The 19,367-nt window shown below is 46.4% G+C and overlaps 1 protein-coding gene across 8 annotated transcripts in view; it reads right to left on the bottom strand.

The window, feature by feature from the left end:
- PIWIL4 (piwi like RNA-mediated gene silencing 4) overlaps window positions 1-19,367 on the bottom strand; it is a 71,520-nt gene that overhangs the window by 42,288 nt on the left and 9,865 nt on the right. For all 8 annotated transcript variants that reach the window (XM_053310168.1, XM_053310171.1, XM_053310165.1 and 5 more), the window contains 5 exons: window positions 19,064-19,189; window positions 14,480-14,694; window positions 13,412-13,533; window positions 12,063-12,143; window positions 7,740-7,937 (listed from right to left, as the gene is read on the bottom strand). In XM_053310168.1, coding sequence (XP_053166143.1) covers window positions 7,740-7,937; window positions 12,063-12,143; window positions 13,412-13,533; window positions 14,480-14,694; window positions 19,064-19,189 — 742 coding nt within the window. The remainder of the gene's footprint in view (window positions 1-7,739; window positions 7,938-12,062; window positions 12,144-13,411; window positions 13,534-14,479; window positions 14,695-19,063; window positions 19,190-19,367) is intronic.

Below are 19,367 nucleotides of genomic sequence, written 5' to 3'. Positions count from 1 at the left end.
ATCGTGGAATCACTTGCTGCAATACTCTTCTTCCAAATGTGGCATCTGCCGATGCCAAACTCTGGATTTTATAATGCCTCACAAATTTGGACAAAGATGTCCAAGTGGTGGCCCTGCAGATGTCAGCCAGAGGCGTCAGGGTGGACAGAGCAGTGGGAGTAGCAGAACTACTGGTAGAATGGGCCATAATGTCTCTAGGGGAAGGTAGATGTTTAGAAGTATAGGCCAGGTGTGTACACTTGCAAATTCACCTAGCTAGGGTAGATTTAGAAATCTTGCATCCCAGGGAGCTGCTGCAAAACGAGACAAAAAGGGACTCTGTAACTCTAACACACTTCGACCAATGCAGGTACATCTTAACAGCCCTGCACACACCCAAGGTGTGCCACAACTTTCCTTTAGGTGCACTGGGATTAGGGTAGAAGGATGGCAACATGAGTTCCTGTAAACTGTGAAATAACGAATTACCCATAGGCACAAAAGTAGAATCCGTCTGTGGGAGGAAACAGTCAGAAAAATCAGACAAAATTCCTTATGCATAGTTTGGAGCCCCCAGCTCCAAAACCCTACATGCCGACGTAATGGCAATAAAAAACAAGACCTTCAAAGAAAGAAACTTTAAGGGAACTGATTTAGGAGGCTCAAAAAGAGCTTTAGAGAAGGAATGAAGACTATGGGAAGATCCCAAAACCCTACATGCCGATGTAATGGCAATAAAAAAACAAGACCTTCAAAGAAAGAAACTTTAAGGGAACTGACTTAGGAGGCTCAAAAAGAGCTTTAGAGAAGGAATGAAGACTATGGGAACATCCCAAGTGGGAACTGTAAACTTTTAACTGTGGGTGGATTGAGGATGGAGATCCCTTTTAGAAATCTCTTCATGTAAGAGTGTCCCAGGGACAAGTTACCTTTTGCACCCAGGACTGATGTTATAGCTGCTACCTGGCATTTAAGAGTATTGCGATGAAGACTGTTATTCATCCCTTTTTGGAAAAAAGGGCTAGAAGGTAACTGAAGCGGACATAGGGAGAATTGACTACTTTGTGCACCATTAGTGAACGCCCTCCAGGTGGACTGGTATATCTTATTAGTGGAGGGTCTACAGAGTAGCTACAAGTCGCTAGGGTCCTCCACGCAGCCTCCAGGTGAATAATTTCATCCAGTTCCGGATGGAGCACCGGTGAAGTAGGCGAGGATTGGACCCCAGATCCAGAGGAGCTTCTGTTGCAATCTCCATCAGGTCCAAAAACCAGGGCCGGTGAGGCCAATGGGGAGCCACTAAGATGACCTCTGCCTGCAACATACAAATCCTTTGAATGGTTTGAGGGATGACGGCTGGGGGTGGGGTGGGGAGGCATATACCAAACCTTTTAGTCATGGAGTCAAGAGGGCATCTATGTCCTCAGCCTCGTGTATCTGGTACCTAGATAGAAAGCGGGGGCATTTGGCATTGTCTGGCATGGCGAAAACATTCATAAGGGGCGTCCTGAACCTCTGAATGATCTGATTGACTGCTAGGGAGCTGAGAAACCACTTTGCCTGATTCACCTGGGAGCAGCTCCAGTCTGCTACCATGCCCCTTTGACGTGGTCTGCTGTTAAGGACCAAAGATCAGTCTCAGCCCAGAGGCTGTAGATCTGTCCATACCAGCACATGCTGGCACGGGACTATTGGCAACAACTTGAAAAGAACATAGTGCACTGCCCAAAACTCCAGCCAATTTATGCTGTGCTGTCTTTTGGATTCCGACCACTGCCCCTGGGCCAGGTAATGACAGCAATGCCCCCGCCCCCAGTCCATTAAGCTGGCATTTGTGCTGACTTGGATCTGAAGAACTGGAAGGAACCAGACTTCTTTCAGGGTAGTTGGAGATGTCCACCAGGAAAGGGATAGCAAACTGAGTGGAGGGGAACCTGATCAACAAATAGTCTAGCTAAGGGCATATGTAAACCCCCTCTGTCTGCAAGTACACCATGTCTGCCACCTTAATCTTGATAAACACCCATGGTGTAGTTGACAAACCAAAGGGGAGAGCCTAATACTGGAAGTATAACCTGATGTATGTGAAGCGCAGGAATTGCCTGTTCTGCGGGTGGCTGAGAACATGTAGATATGCCTCCTTCAGATCTATGGAGGCAAGAAGGTCCTCTTTTTAAATTGCCATCAAAATGGAGCGAAGGGTCTCTATGCAAAACTCTTTCTTTCTCAGAAACCTGTTCACATACTTCAGATCCAGTATCTGAAATACACTTGAGACTTCAGATACAATGGGGCTTTCTACTTCCCATTCTTCTTCGGCACAATGAAAAGAACCAAGTACACTCCTAGCTGGTGCTTCTCTACTGGAACTGGTTTGATGGCCCAAATCTGAAAAAGATGCTGCATCAGAGTGCTTGCTGCCTTGGGGATGTAAGGTACCTATCTGGGGGCTGGAGCAAGAATTCCAAGGCATAACCCTGAGAGACAGTCTGGTGGATCCAAGTGTCTGAGGACATTCTACACAAAGGGTGCACGAAATCCTGGAGCTGCCCCCCTATCTGCACATCTGTTGTCACTGGGGAGTCTTACGCTTGAACCCTGCCTTGTTGGACTGGCTGGGTTGGGAGTTTCTGGTGTTGTCTCAGAAAGCAAATCTGGGTCTGGACCAGGGAAACCTATCCTGCTTGTTCTGGCAAAAACAAAAGCCAGGTTTGGGCCGTTTGAAGTGGAGGGCTTTGTAAGTCCTGCATTCCTCCTTAAGGGTATAAGAGGGCATGGTCTTCCTTTTGTCTTCGATTTTGATCAGAACAGGTTCCAATACCTCACCGAAAAGCTTGCCACCTGTGAAAGACAAGTTTGCTAAATTTATGTGTGATTTTTGTTCCACCTTCCAATTTTTTTAACTATAGTAAGCAGCAAACCATCATGTCATTAGCCAGGGCTCTAGTCAAAAGCTGTGTGGAATCCAATGAGCAGTCGGTTATGAAGGCCACTGCTTTTCCCAACAGATTAAGCCCTTGATGGAATTTGGGAAGCTCCTGAGGGACCAGGGGCAAAATCTTCTTGACCCATAGCATGGAGGCCCAAGCAAAAATGGAATTGGTCGGAGAGGCTCTCATGGATAGGGCTGTGGCCTCATGGGATCTGCACAGTGCTGTGCCACTTCCTAGCATCCTAGTTCTTAAGGACCTCATCCCCATCTTTTGGCAGGATTGCGTCAGTGATGAGGCCGGCCACCTCAGCATTGATCGGAGGGGCCTTGAATTTGTCCATGACTAACCTAAGTGAAATGCAGAAATACCTCACTGGTGAAGGCGGACCTTTGCCCTCAGTAGGGTTGTCCCATCCCAAGTGAATAATGGTCAAGAATAACTGGGGGCATGGTTCTGCTTCTGGTGCCTGTGATAAAGGAAGCACCACTAAGTCTTCTTCAGGATTATTAGGGGGAGATAGCTGAAGTATATTTTGTGCTTTATAAAGGTGAACTGGAAAATCTACTTGGGCAAAAAGGTGATAGGAGTTGGGGTGAGATGTTCCTGCCTCATCCTCTGAGTCCCCCTTCTTCTCTATCTGACATGGAGACATTGGACTGGTCTTCTTTATCTGAGTTGTATGGCAGCTCCCTGGGAATTGTCAGCTTAGGTAATGGCGAGCGGTGTGGGGAGAGAACAGGGAATTCAACTCCTGGGCATTTTCCAGACTACAAGATTTGCAACAGTTAATGCATTGCAAACTGTTGATGGAATAGTGTAACCGTTTCAAAATGAGAGTAAAGGGTTGTTTAATGCTTCTTTGTAAGCTGGTGGCCATTCATATTGAAACAATATGAAATTCTCTTGAAACAATATTGTCCAGGCAAGAGTGTCCATATTCTCAAACGCATTCATCCGCCCCTCCTCCTGCTCCATTTGGGCCAATGGAGTCGTGGAGTGTGTATGACGTGATTTTTTAAAAAAAATTTAAATGAGGGAACGAAAAGAAATCCTGTGGTGAGCCTGAAAGCAGGGAAGAGAGGAACTGGTGTGCTTGGTGGGAGCTCTCTTCCATGGCGGTGGCCAGTGGGCCCTCAGCTCCCCCACCGGGAGCCAAGGCAGGCACGCAGGCAGCATCGCTGAGCAGGCTGCTGCCTCTCCCTCGCCCCCGAGCCAAAGAGGGTGCATGGGCAGCCTCGCAGAGTGAAGCAGGCTGCTCGCCACTCACTGGCTGCCACTGCTGCCCCCCCACCAAGCCTAGCTGGGGACGTGGGCAGCCTCGCTGAACGGAGCAGGCTGCTCGCCACCACCGCTCACACCAGAGCTGAGGCGGGCACGCAGGCAGCCTCTCTCAGTGGAGCAGGCTGCTCACCGCTCGCTGGCCGCCAGCGAGTGGTGAGCAGCCTGCTCCACTCAGCTCACCCCAGAGCTGAGTGCACATCTCAGCTCACCCCAGAGCTAAAGCGGGCACGAAGGCAGCCTCGCTGCTTGGAGCAGGCCCTTCGCTCCTCACTGGCCACTGCCACTCCCCCCACATACACATGGCAGCGGCTGTATTGACTGCCATGCCGCTGGGAGCCGCGGCAGATGAGCGGAGCAGGCTGCTAAGCACTTGCTGCCTCAGCCGCTGCTCCTCTGGATGGCGCGGCTGGTGGGAGGCTGGAGCTGAGCGAGCAGTGAGGCAGGCTGCTCACCGCTCAAGCCACCACAGCACCACCACCGCGGGGCCTCTACAAGCACGAGGCCTGGGGTGATCACACTGGTCGCCCCACCCTAAGGACAGACCTGCTATAGGCAGAGCCTTGCTAGGACCAGGGAGTCCTGCAGCGGTGGTGGAGCACCTTTCTGCTTTCCACTGTCGCCCTCACTGCCTTCCCTCCTGCCGGGCCTTCTCCTGAGGAGGGAGGATGGTGGTGGTATACCTCCACAAAAATAAATAAATAAATAGGAGGGAAGAGGCAGAGGAGAGGAGAGCGCTCCTCCAGTGAGGGCTGTGGGATTGCACAGAAGTAAACGAATCATGATTCAGTTCAAGGTTTCCTTTTAAGTAAGTTACTGTTCTCTCTCCCTGCCCTTTGCCTTGTAGTTTGTTTTGTTTTATATTTTATTTTATTATTTATTTATTTATTTATTTAACATATATGTATACGGCCCAAAACGCAGGTCTCTGGGCTTTTTACAACAAAACAATAAAAACAAAAATTTAAATGGTTATAAAAAATTGCGACAATTTAAAATTGTTCTGGCAACAATTTAAAACTATTAAAAATAATCAAACAATTAAAACAGTATCTACTTAAAAGCCTGGGTGAATAAATATGTCTTGACTGCCTTTTTTAAAGCTGTAAGAGATGGGGAGGCTCTTAAGCAAGTGGGATTGCACAGAAGTAAATGATTTAGTTCAATGGGCTTCCTCTTCTGTTAGAGGTTGTTGATTTTTACCCACAATAGGTAAAACAGCAGAACACTAAGGAATGAGCACACACTCCAGTTACAGAGTAGGTAGCAGAGGATGGTTTGGATATTGCAGCTATTTAGAGAAAACACATGGAGATCCTTGTGTGACTAAACACTAAACATTTATTGGTTAAATACACTTAGACAGGAAAGACCTATATCTAATCTAAAGGACTACATACTGGATAGGTAAGGAGAGAGAGAGAGAGAGATGTTTCCATCTGCTCTCTAGGAGGAAAGGAAGGATTGTGACTCAGCACAGGAAGTGCTGCAGAGTCAGTTCAGGGGTCATAGAGTAGGGACAGATCGGGAGACCCTGACTCACTGTCTCTACTCTCAATGCCCCTAGTGGTCATTAGGACAGTTGGTGCAAAAGGTCAATGCACTGGAAGTTCATCTCCAACATCTTCAGTATAAAGTGCATGAGAAAGGGTTGGATTCAGAAATCTGCTCAGCTGCACTAGTATGTGTCTCTGGCCAAAGTAGCAAATTAAAAGGGGAATGCAAAGAACCCCAGTGGAAAAATAACAACAATACAATCCCTCCGATCTCCGCCCTCTCCCTCCCCTTCTGTGTTGACAAGCTCAGGTTATGTTGGAAGCAAGCGGAGGAGGAGGGAGGTGTGTGGTTTGGGATGTGTGTGGAGGAATGGAGAGGGAAGCCAAGTTTTCTCCCTGCCCGTTTCTCTCCCCGAGGCAAGGGTTTGGAGGAAGCAAGCACGGGCAGGAGGAAAGAACTGTCCACACTGCAAAACGCTACAATGGATAAAATGTGGGGAAAGGCTCCCTACAACGGAAAAATACAGCTACTTCCCTGCAGCACATTTACAACGTTGTAGGGCAAAAACACATCATTAAAATTCAAATCAAGGCATTGGAAATGTGAACAGCACCCTGCTGACAACGCAGCGAAACCAATGTGGAAACACAGGCAATATGGAGGGGCACTTAGCGAATACAGTATGCAAAAACACCCTGGCCTAGGATAGTTGAGCACTGGGAATAGGAGAGCCATTCTTCGAGTTGCTGTGGGGGTTATCAGAGTATGATCCAGTACTAGAGCATCATGCTGGTCGCTGACCGAAATAAAAAGATTATTACTAGAGCGTCTGCTACAGTCCTTGTTGCCAACCGGAATAGGAGTGGTTGGCAAGGACGGTTAGGGATTGGTGGGAACTGGATGGGAAAGTCCTTTTTGCAGCTCTAACTAGGCACCTGAGGAGTATCTGAATGCGGGCAGGAATCTCCTCCTCCCCTGACTGGGGAGGGGTAGAAGAGAGAGAGTGTTTGGGGTTCCTGTCAGCTGCCATGATGGAGGATTGTTGTCTTGGATGCTTGGTTTGCCCACAGGTTGAAACCCCGCCAAGGTCGCATATGTGCTGCACCCTCCCCTGCTTCTGGTACGGTATCAGGAGTGTCTTCAGTATCAGGGAAGTTGGAGCTGGAACTGGCACCTGCATGGTGCTAGCGCTCCGTATGGCTTTACAGGCTGTACTCACCTCGGCCTTCTTGTCCTCCTTAGGGCGGCTTTTGGTGGCAGGATGTATTGCCACCAGCCACTCTGCCCAGCAAACACAGAGGCTGTGGAGTTGTCAGAGAGAGAGAGAGCACGCACGAACGCACACTCTCTCTTGCTGCCTGAGGCATGGGTGGCCAGGCTGGCAGAGGTGCAATGGGGCTATGCTGGTGGAGCTGCAATGTGCTGCAGCTGATCAAGGGTGCATTACTCCTCAGCTCTGCGTACTTCCATCTCCCTATGCTTAACTTGCACTAATCCACATAAGGGAAGATGCATGGTGCGGAGACAGTACTGACAGAGAAAACAATCTAGCTTAAAGTACCGAACTCAAGAGATGCACCTGTTTTGGAGCGAGACAGAGCGAAAAACTGGAGATTAGAGGGGTAGCTACTCCCATGTTACCAGGTAAAGTTGTTTCTCGATTGGCCCTGTCTCAGAGGAGGAGCCACCCAGCATTGGAACACTCCCCCACTGAGGGAGAAAGAAATAACACAAGTTGCATTTTTTCTTTTTCGTGGAATGAAAGTTGGAATTTTGAATGCTTTTCTAGTGTGCTATGTCCATTGCAGGAAAAAGTCTACTGCCTCCTTCCCAACACTGATTTAAACTCTCTAGATGATGGCGCTCTGAGCAGAGTCCTACTCCAAGATGTTAACTGAAGGGGGAGGCAGATTCATATAGAGACAACTTCATTTAAGATTTGAATGTAGAAACTGCCTTACAATTCTTGCCTTATTTTAGCATTCAACAGAAGCCTCCACTTAAAAGAAAATACAATGTTCACCTCAATAAATCCAGTAGCTCTGTATTTACCTTGTAAGAACAATCAGCCCTACCAGCTCCTTTTCGCAGGTTTCCGCAAAATGAGCCATGTCCACACGATCATATAGGCTGGTCATAAATTCCAAAACACTCTCATTGCGAAGAACTTTATGGCTCACGTCAGCACAGAACATGACACTGTTTTCAAATTGTCCAATCGACATGGCAAACCCAGGCCAGAGTACCAGTCTGAAAGAAGGAATAATCTGGAGTGACCTAAAATTTCCTTTCCAGATTGTGCACAACTTCACAGGCAATGAGAAATACTCCTCCTCTCTGCTTCAGAGGCAGGTTATGGATAACTGAAAGGTCCCAGTCCAGTGGCATGGTGTCTGTGTGGAATGCATGCTGAGGCATTGAGCAGATTCTCCACCTTCTAGAACGTACCCTGCAAGGCCCCCACAATCTGGCAGACATTTATCATAAATCTTTGCTTGTCAATCATCCCAGCATCATTTGTACTGTATTGTAATTTTATTTATGGTCATTAGACCAAACAGAGAACAAAAACTAGTAAACAATTAAAATATATATATGTACAGTTTACAATTAGGATGATGTCCCATTATACCTCTTAAAAGCAATATAACTAAACTTAGCTACAGAAATAGAAACTGAAGCATCTTTATCTGAGAGAAAATGTTTAATAAGATTCCCATCGGATTGATCTACCAGTTTACATATTAAAGGAGCAATAAGACATTCCCTAGGGTATAAATGGAATTTGCAGTGAAGAAGAGTATGTGCAACAGTTTCTGTATCTCCTGACCTGCAACTGCAGCATTGTTCTTCTAAAGGTACACCCTGAAACCTCCCAGCTAAAAGGGCAGATGGAAAGGAATTAGCCCTTGCTCTTGTAAATATCCATCAAAACTTCGAAAAAGTGATAGTCGACTGATATTTTGCGGGGGAAAGGTCCATCTTAGTTCTTATTACTCTATAAAACTCTGGAAGTACAGACCAGTTCTCTTGGATCTCAATATCAACAAGGCATTGTCTCACTACTCTTTTCACATTCGCTAGACTCAGTTCCAGCAACTGAGCCGGATCTAAACCTAGAGAGGTGAGTTTATTACTTACTGTAACACACCATAGTGACAGGGGACTAGCTGAGAGAAACTCAGGAATTAAACCAACTGGTCACAGATGTATTTTCAACCAAAATAGATAATTAAAAGCCAAGCCCAAGATTAAATTTTTAAAAAGCCAGCCCCTGTCCTTAAAATCACATTCGCTGTGCATTTCAGAGTGCCAAATAAGTTCCTCAAGAACCCTGATTGGCTTCTTTCCAGAATGTCAAACCTTGAATATGTGCCTAATTGGATACCGTACAGTAATTGAGGAATGACCTTTGCAGAATAGAGCTTTAAAACAGCTGGAATGAAACCTGCACCCTGAGCTCTAAAAAATCTTAAGACTGCTGTTGTGCTACGTTTCGCCGACTCTGCAACCATACTTATATGTCCCAGCATCATTTGCTTTTAGGAACAAATGACATATTACTTTAAGCATTGCTTGTGTGTTTTTTTAAACAATAAACAGCTGTCTGATAAGAACCCCATAGAGTAGGAACAATGAGGAAATGGAGTTTTAACTCTAGACCAGGCCCTCTGTATGTGTTTTGCACAGCGCAGGGGGAAATCATCATTGGTACCAATGAGAGCCCCCTTTGGCAAACAGTGCACACATGGAAGAGAAAGTGGGCTGGCTCAGGATCCAGGAAGGGGGCAGGGTTAAAGCGCCCTGCACAGTCCTGATCTGCAGGGCCCCAATCCAGCAGCCATTTATCATTTTTTAAAATGCTGGAAGGCAGGAAAAGTTGACACTTTATGAACTAGACAACATTTTTAAAATGCCTCTGTAAGCAAACATGTATAAAGACCAAACCAAAAAAGTTGAAATTTCAATGACAGAGCCTTAAAAATGCAGCTCTATAGGCTCCTTTCCATGATTGCAGCTCTGCTTTTAGCTCTGGATTACCATTTACCAATTTTTTAAAGCAGCAGGCATTTCGCTGGATTGTGGAATCCTTGTTATACTTCACTCCGGTGGCATTCAAACTTTCAAGGAACCTCTTTCCTATCAACACCTCCACCAAGGAATGCCAGCACACTGCAGAGGAATCTGAGGGCTTTCCTAGAACACACATTCAGTGTATACAGAACACTGGCCAGATACTGGGCTTCACGGCAAATGAACATGTTACCCAGAATACACACAGCACTTTCTGTGGCTACATACTGCCAGGGAACATCAGCAATGGTGGACAAGCTTATCTTAGAGCCAAACCAGTTATTACATGAAATATGTTATTTAACCCTAGGTGTTTGGGGGTGGTAGTGTGGGGTGGTGGTGGCTGTGGGTGGCTCCAATCCTGATGAGGGGTGGAATTTAACCCTTTGTTTATTAATTTATGAATTAAATTTATACCACAACTTCTTTCCACCATAGATTCAATACAGTATACATGACGTTCCCACCCATCCCGGTAGTGACCAGACCTGCAGCTGCTCCGTTTCAGCAGATTGGATGCATCATGTGCCTTCCTGGGACCCCTGTCACAATCCCAATCCCACCTGCCCTCCATGGCTACTTATATATTAACAAACCAAACCATGCAGGGTTAAACAATGGCTGACATCCCGACTGCATTACTCCTAAATTTAGTCCTGCTGAAATTAAGTCATCGTTTAGAGTAACTCCTAAGTTATAGTACTAAGCAACCTAGTATGGATGTCAATCACTGTGTTTAAAGTTAAAATCTAGTTTGGCCTGGAAGCACACAATTCCTGATAATGCCAGGGTTCCCTGGGATTAACATACTCTGAAAACCACTGCGTTTACACTGTAACTGCAAGACAAAAAAGATACAATTCCTGAAGCTGATATCAAGGATATAAAGCAGGCCTGTTCAACTTAGCCCCCGCCCCACTGTTTTTGGACAACTCCCATAATCCCCAGCAACAGTAGCCAATAGCCAGGGATTATGGGAATTGTAGGCCAACATCTGCAGGAGGGCTGAAGCTGAGCAGCACTTATATAGAGCTACTGAGAAATGAACAAACAGGTGAACCCCATCATTCACGGACTCGACATCCCTGGTGGTTCTGCCTATCCACAGTCGGGTAGTTGACACCCAACCTCAGGGTATGAAGGGGGAGGTTAAAATGGGGTTAATTCACGTATCCATGGGTTTGGGACGGCCAGAAATGATCTTGGAGGTTATTTTCTCAAACTGAGCCATTTTGTGACTTCCCCTGAAAAACCATGGGAAAATGGCAATTTCATATGGTTGGGGGGCATTGTGTGACATCTACAGACACCCCCCCCACCCAAAGCATGGCAAAGCACTTTATTTCAATTATTTCCACCTCTTTTGACTTCCCCCCACAATTTTCAAGCCTGCGGGATCCTTCCCTCACCAACCACATCGACATACTGCACTGTTATCTGCTGTTGTAGCGAAGAACGGAACACCGTGGGGAATGGGGTTTGCCCGGTACTGGAATGACGCTATCTTTGTCAGAATTAGGAATAGTTATTAAGGTCGTCCACATGAGCTTGGAAGCAGGGCTGAGTAGGGCTAGGGTGAAAGCAGGCAAGCTCCTGCCTTCTCCCCCAGACGATAGGGAAAGTTGTACCATGGCAGAGTCCCAAGCTGGGATCAGGAGGAGGATATCCATGAGCATGAGCTGCAGAGCAGTTGCTCTGCTCGGCATGGTCACTCCCCACCGCAGTAGGCCAGGGGGAACATAGGAAGCTGCCATATACTGAGTCAGACCATTGGTCCATCTAGCTCAGTATTGTCTTCACAGACTGGCAGCAGCTTCTCCAAGGTTGCAGGCAGGAATCTCTCTGAGCCCTATCTTGGAGATGCCAGGGAGGGAACTTGGAGCCTAGATGCTCTTCCCAGAGCAGCTCCATCCCCGAAGGGGAATATCTTATAGTGCTCACACATCAAGTCTCCCATTCCAGGGCGGACCCTGCTTAGCTAAGGGGACAAGTCATGCTTGCTACCACAAGACCAGCTCTCCTCCTGGGGGAAGCCCAGCTACCCAGCAGTGATTGCAGAGATGATCACCTGCCAAGGCAGAACAAACTTTAGGTTTGTCTACCTCTGTAAAACACCAGGTAGAAAAAATGGGCTACCTGCAACTGAAGCAGCCGGGAATTACTTGAGAGTAAGTCTTATTGGGTTCAAGGAGATATACTGTCCAGTAAACATGCACATGATCAGGCTTCACAAAAAAATACATTGGCATAAATTTGACCAGTAAGAGTTCCAATTATAGAATAATAAAGAAGCCAACCTACTTGTGCTGTGGTATTTCCACTGGATCAGAAGGATTATAGAAGTTTCGTCCAATTTGGTACATAGACAACTTTTTCAAAGCCCTAAACAACATCAACACACATTAGAAGTGCCAGAATTTATATTTACTCGAGATAATTTCTCTACTCTTAACTAGAAACTCTTGCTAAAATCCTTAGCAAACTATTAAGGTTTTAAAAGCATTCATAGCATGCAGTTATACTTTTAAACACATTAACATAAAAAGGAGTTGTTTTCATCAAATAAACCATGAGTGTCACAAGAGGCAGGGGGAGTCTGTGGCAGGCCAGGTGAGCCTGGCTATGCCACAAAGTCAGATTGTACAATTTCCTATTCCATTCCCATCCCACAGACAAACTATTGTACATCCATGCATACCAAAGCACAGAGGCCTCTTCTCCTCTTCAAAGCATTCATGGGATGTCCTGAAGCATAGAAGGATGGAGAGGAAGGGAAGGCTTAAGCCTTCCTATGCACCCACAAGGGGTCTATTTAAGGTTGTGGCCTCTGGAGGTAGGGAAAGAACTGGAAGGAACCACCCACAAAATATCTATTTAATTTTTCTACCATTGTTCTTAGTCCTGCCTCCTGGAGCATGTGGATGGGGATAACCCATGATGGGTGGCCTCCTACACCAGCAGAGAATCGTGTATTGATTTTACAGCTACAACTGACAACAGATATGAAAATGAATCATAATCTTTGAAATTAAACCAGATAAGGACTTTGACTCTTTTGAGGTTCCAGCTGATAACTACAAGTGGTACAGGGTCAATTTAGAACAGGGCTGCTCAACTTTGGCCCTCCTACAGATGTTGGCCTACAACTCCCATAATCCCTGGCTACTGCCCCACTGTGGTTGGGGATTATGGGAGCTGTAGTCCAAAAACAGATGGGGGGGCCTAAATTGAGCAGGCCTAATTTAGAAGCATATTTTAAAGAGGATCTATATCTGTGGTAATAAGCTAATAGAGGACTATCCTATTATCTCCTCAACTGTTAAATAGGTACAGACTAAGTACTCAGTAGAGATGGTGGCTGGATTAAATATATGGCCCTCTTACCAGAAAGCTGAACATTTTAATTGCAGGCAAAAATGTTAATATAATGTTGAAGGTAGTCTAATTCACCAATGGCATGATAAAACTCCAGCAAATGTGTGAAGGAAAATATTATAGGCTGCTATAATGACATTTCCTTTTTCATTGTTTTTGAAACCTGTTACTATTCTAAGCATCTTATGGCCAAATAACTTGATTTAGATGATTGGTTTCCTTAAGAGACATTCCAACACTAGGCCCCACCAAAAAAAGAAAAGAAAAAGGCTTACTTCTTAAAGACAACATTTAAGAACTGAATGCAGACAGGAGAGCTGGGAAGTAGCTGCTGGATTAAAGTGATGGTGATCTTGACAGCCTCGCCTCTTTGTGTTTCACAAGACAGTTCTGTGACCTGAGAAAAGCATTTAAATTACATCCTTTCTCTTTAGGTCTTCTTGTTCCTGTTCTTCAATGGGTAAATATTGAAAAACATTTCACTAATCTACATTGGCTTTCCTGGAATTTATTTTCTGGAGAATGGTTACATTTTACAGTGTGTTTGTAATGAACCTAGCCATTTAAATTTTTATTTATGTCCTACCCTTCCTTGACAAAGTGAATGGTTGAGTCCCACAACTACTCCATGAGGCAGAGTTAGACCAGGGCTGCACAATTTTCTTCAGGCCCAATGGGAACGGGGTGTGCAACAATAGGGACCCTCACATCTATTCACCTGCTGGAGGACCCGTCTGCCAAATGACGCCTGAGCTGAGGCCTATAAGTCCAGCTTATAATGCCTTTTGAATGTCGAGGGTTCCTTCCACGTAGTAGCCCAACACATCTCTTGAACAGGAACATTTGTGGGAAATGCTGTTGAAGCAGCAGCCACTCTTGTGGAGTGTGTGAAGATCTTGGTAGGTGGCTTGATATGCTGAGTTTCATAAGCTAATGAAATGCACATTTTTATCCAATGAGCGATGGTAGCCAAGGAGACAGGTTGCCCCATTGATGTTGGTAAGAAAGAGATGAATAAGGACTGTGACCCTGAATTGCTCCGTACACTGCATGTACCTCTTGAGGCATCTGTGCACCTCCACCTTATGCCATGACTTATCTGATTGATGGACAAGGTTAGGACAAAAAGGAAGGTATAACTATGTCCTGTGATTGATGGAAAACTGAAGGTACCTTTGGACATACAAAGGGGTCAGGAATAAATCACACTAATCAAGCAAGAAGGGGCTTCGCCCACAAAATGTTATCCTTCCCTGTTAGTAAAATTTAAAGGGTAGAGATAAAAGGTAAAAGGAATTAAGACTGCTGCACTTTTTTATTTTGAGTAACACACACAGTCTTACCTGATTTTCTAGCTTTTGTGCAAGAAAAAGAGTTGCTCCATCAAATGCTCTGGCTTTCCCAAAAAGTTCAGCATGACCATACACCAATGCGAACCGCAAACGCTTTGATTCCAGCTCTGGACTGAATGTTACATGATACTGGTAAAGCTGCCAATCCTTGGGCAAACCTAAACTAAAGAGGTTGGTAACTATTTTCACAGGAATTCCACTGCAGCCTGAAACAGACAAAATTATTCCAAATTAATTTGACTCTCAGAAACATGTATGATTGCAGCTTTTCAGTTTGCCATTTTCCTGGAGGCAGTAACAACTCATCCTAACAAACCAGGAGGGTACCAAACAAGATGCAGCTGCCTCTGATTACCAGCAGTCTCTCTCTTCCACCCTGCCCTGCCCCACCATTAATGTGAGCTGCGCTGCCTGCAGGCTGGGCTGGCCATCCGTTAGGTAGACCAGTGCAGGCCTACGCAGGTCTACCTGACGAATGCCCAACCTGCAGGCAACACTGCTCTCATTAACAGGAGAGCTGGATGAGGGGGGGGGGGGCTGCCAGTAACCATGCTGTCTAATTCTAGACAGAGAGAGCACATATAGAGCCTGCAAGCTAGTGGGGCTCTGCATTTAGCACAGAACCCAGCTTGGGGCCATGGTACCTGTCGGACCGTATTTGTCCATATGAACCTGCCAGGGCCCTCCACTCATCATCTCAGGCCCTGCTCATGGCCCCGCCACTAACAGAGATCCAATTGGCGGGGACTAGAGACAGGGCCCCTCGGTTGTGGCCCCTCAGCTTTGGAATGCCCTCTCCGAAGAGCTTCGCCATGCTCCCTCTCTCAGTGTTTTAAAAAAACAACTAAAAACACATCTTTTTAAAGAGGCTTTTTAATGTTTCACCTGTTGCATATACTTGGTAGATTCTTTTGTTTTTCGTTTTTATAATTCTTAGTTTTTACCTTTAAGAATTTCATTTGGAATTTTAAAAGCGAACTATGATTGTGGTTTTAGCTTGGCTTTAACTTGTTCTATGTGATTAATTTTATAGGTCTGATTTTATATTTTAACTGTTTTATAAATGTTATGGGCCACACTGAGCAGTAATGTACTGAAGGGGTGGAGTATAATTTTTCTATATAATTAAATAAACTAGTTGGGCTGGGCACAGAGCATCTGCACCACTAGTTTGTCCCTCATTCTCGGCCCCACTCCCTCATTCTCAGCCCTCCCCCCTCTTCCCTCCCCCTCAGCTCTTCCCTAGTTCTTGGCCCATTTTGGGCTGCCTGCCCGCCTGCCGCTTTCTCCCCCTGCTGCCGCTTTTTCTCCCTACCATTTCCCTCCCCGCCACCTCTTTCTCTCGCCCACTTTTCTCACCCATTTGCTTTTTCCCAGCAGCTTGCTCATGAACTCTTGCAAGAGCTGCCACACATGGAATTAGCTACGGGTACATTTTAGGAGTATGTGTATAGATAGATAGATAGATAGATATAAATTCTCCTAGACGTACCCTTCACTAATCCCATGTGTGGCAGCTCTCACGAGAGTTTGGGAGCAAGCTGATGATTAGCGACGAGGATGGTCAGCCACCACAGGAGGAGAAGAAGTGGCCCGGCGAACAGCTGGCTGCCAGAGGAAGACTAGGGGTGTAGATGCTCTGCACCAGGTCAGCAAGTAAATAAATAAATCAAGAACTCAGTATTTGAGTGCCAGCCCACACATGGAGATTGCACGTGGGTGGCTCTGGTTCTTGGCGCTTTCCAGATTAGCCACTCAACAGCGGCAAAATGCATCTGTTCAGGCAAATCAGAGCAGTCTTGTGAAAACTAACAACCTGAAAAAACAGCAACCTTTTTACACCAGACATACAATGGTTTATCAATAAATCACAGCGATTAAATCTGAAACAAGGCATCGGAAATGTGAACGGCACCCTGCTGTCAGCGTAGGGACTGCGGTGTCACAACACAGAAAGCATGGCCTTTAAAATGCCATGTTTTTTGAGAACCTGAATCTTGGAAGAAGAATAAAATTGTATTTAAAAAGTAATCGTGACTGAGTTCCACTGAAAGAAGTTAATAGTGCTACATCAATTCATTTCAACAGAACATAGTCATACTAACTATCTCGGGATCAGGCATATGGCTACCATGGAGCACAGAGGGACAAGCATCCTCAGGCTACTGCCATCCTAAGCATTTTCAGGAGCCACCAGATGCTCGCTTGCCCCCAATCTCCTTGCACCCATAGACAGGCATTCTTTCTGTGCTTGGAGCAACGCAAAGGAAGAATGCACCCCCAACCTAAATGGTGTGTGAATGAACCACCGACTGGAAGTCTCTGTTCCCTCTAAAAGAGATTCCCAGATGTTGCTGGCTACAACTCCCAGAATCCCTCGCTGCAATGGCTTTTGCTTGGGAATTATGGGAGTTGTTGTCAACAACATCTGGGAATCTCTGTTAGAGGGAACACTACTGGAAGTGGCACAACAGTGTGGCCCTTCTTGCCTCACTGGCCATATCATATGCAGGGGGCCTGGCAGGTGTATGCTGGTGTGCACACACAAACTAATACAGGGGAGAGGATGCTGGTAAGAGCCCGTCCAAGGGCTGCCGGTGAGTTCCGTATGCCTCTGCTTGGGATATACCCCCCAAAGTATGTGTCAATTTACCACACTGAATTAAAGCATCCTTTTTAACTAAGTTAAAATCTTTCTGCTTGGGCTGTTTTGCTAGTAGGTTGGTTGATTTAGGATGGAAATAAAGATAACACTCTAGTGCACTGCCTCACTGCATTCAAAACAAATGTAAATTTTCCTTTCCAGGGTCACACTCTTAAAAAGGGGGGGGGGGGTCCGCAAGCTCACAGTAAGTACTACTGCTTTGACAGGGCTCTCAGCACAGGAGGTCATCCAGATACAAGGATTAGTGTGGGGGCCCAGGCCCACAGGGTTCTCAGCTCCAAAGGGTGGAGAAGACCACCTGCAAGTGCCATGGAGGTGGTCAGTCTGGCAAGGGGGCAGGGTCCACATCCTCCCTTACATCAGGAAGAAGAGGCCCAATGCCAAGTGTCAGGGACAGAGGTGCAGCCACCAGTGTTCACACAGGTCTTGTGAACATGGGTTGCCACGCCCCCAGGAGCCACTTCTGCCTCCCTGCCTGGCTTCTGCAGGCACTCTTTGCTGCCACAACCTCACCCCTCCAATGGCCATTAATCTGCTGGCTGTTGTGGGGGCAGGTGAGGTTCCCTCACTAGCGTGAGAGGAAACCTCATGTCTAGGGTGCCAACATGGTGTTGGCTGAAATCGAGACACGGGGGGGGCACCTGGGGGGGGCCTTGTCACCCCAGGTGGCAGTCGCTGCTGGGTGCACCCAGGGTGGGTGGGTGGCTACTGCTGTGTGGCAGCAGAGCAGGACGGCAGCGAGAGCTCTCCTGCCTCCCAATTAAACTATGTTAAGTCTGTCGGGGGCTCGGGGGCTGGCACACACACACTGGTGACAGGCAAAACTAGAGAGAAGGTGGCACCGGCAGAAGACTCTCTTACCTGACCTGCCTTCCTCCCAAATGAAGCTGATTCAGCTGATTTCAGGCCTTCTGCTCTTCCCAGAGCGGCTCCATCCCCTGAGGGGAATATCTTGCAGTGCTCACACATCAAGTCTCCCATTCATATGCAACCAGGGCGGACCCTGCTTAGCTAAGGGGACAAGTCATGCTTGCTAATGCTACCACAAGACCAGCTCTCCTCCTTAAAGTTCCAAAGTTACAAATAAAGTAATTTATTTAGGAAATCAATCAGGCAGATCGATCTACATGCCTCATTGATAGCTACATAAAGGAAGAGGGGAAGGGAGAAAAGGGAAATCTCTCAGGTCAGAGAATGAAACCTGAGACTATCAGGCTAACAAAGGGGAATCAGAGTAGAGAAAGCATGGTCAGAAAGGAAATGCCCTTACTGGCTATCTCTACCCCTAATGCCTCTAGTGGTCAATAGAGTTCCTGGTGCTAAGAGTCCATGCTAGAGATGTGCACGAATGAATTCGGCATGCCCCGCTGAATCATTTTGGTGGGGTGGGGAGTGGTACCTTTAAGCACAAGTAAAGCAGGTCCTTAACTACTCCTCCACTGCATTTCCTGGTGCACTGCTTAGAAGTCTACGTGCAGCTCCAGGGCACACATGGCTACCATGCATGTGGTGGTCAGCATGGTGTTGCTGACCACACACATGGCAGCTGCACATGCATGGTGGTTATGTGTGTCCCGCCACGATGCACAGGCTGCTGGGCGCAGTGCCGTAGCTGTGCATGGATTTCTGAGTGCCGCACCAGGAAATACAGTGGAGCGGAGGAGGAGCAGGTGACTGCCTGCTTTACTCATGCTTACGGGTACCACTCCCCACCCCATCAAAACAATTCGTGCACATCCCTAGTCAATGCTGTCAGGAGCTGCATCTCCAACCAAAAAAAAAACCACTTAAGGAAAGCGATCAATAGCCAATGTTGCTCCATCCCATAAGTAGCTAGTATAGCACTGAAGGGAAATTTTGTTGCCACAGGAGGAAACAAAATTATCCGTAAGCAAGCACAAGTTCTATACCTGTTTTAGAATCTTTCACATGTTTCATTATCTCTCTAGTATTTACTCCCATATCGTGAGAGGTATATCGGATCCTTCCCCCTCTGTCCATCACTTTGTAACCAGCAGTGCCAACCGAGAAGCCATCTTGAAAAGAAAACAGAGGTAACTATAAAGTAGAGAATTACACCATAAACACAAGCGTCTTAACCAAATGGCAAATGGTAGGAAGTGAAGTTCAGTGGATTTCTCTGGGGCAATGATTGTACAATACAAGGGCCATGAATGAGAAGGCTCTCCTCTGTGCCCTAACAGATTTTTAGTA

The sequence above is a fragment of the Hemicordylus capensis genome, chromosome 3, assembly GCF_027244095.1.
Source record: "Hemicordylus capensis ecotype Gifberg chromosome 3, rHemCap1.1.pri, whole genome shotgun sequence".
Taxonomy (NCBI): domain Eukaryota; kingdom Metazoa; phylum Chordata; class Lepidosauria; order Squamata; family Cordylidae; genus Hemicordylus; species Hemicordylus capensis.
This window is presented reverse-complemented; position numbering and strand designations above follow the sequence as displayed.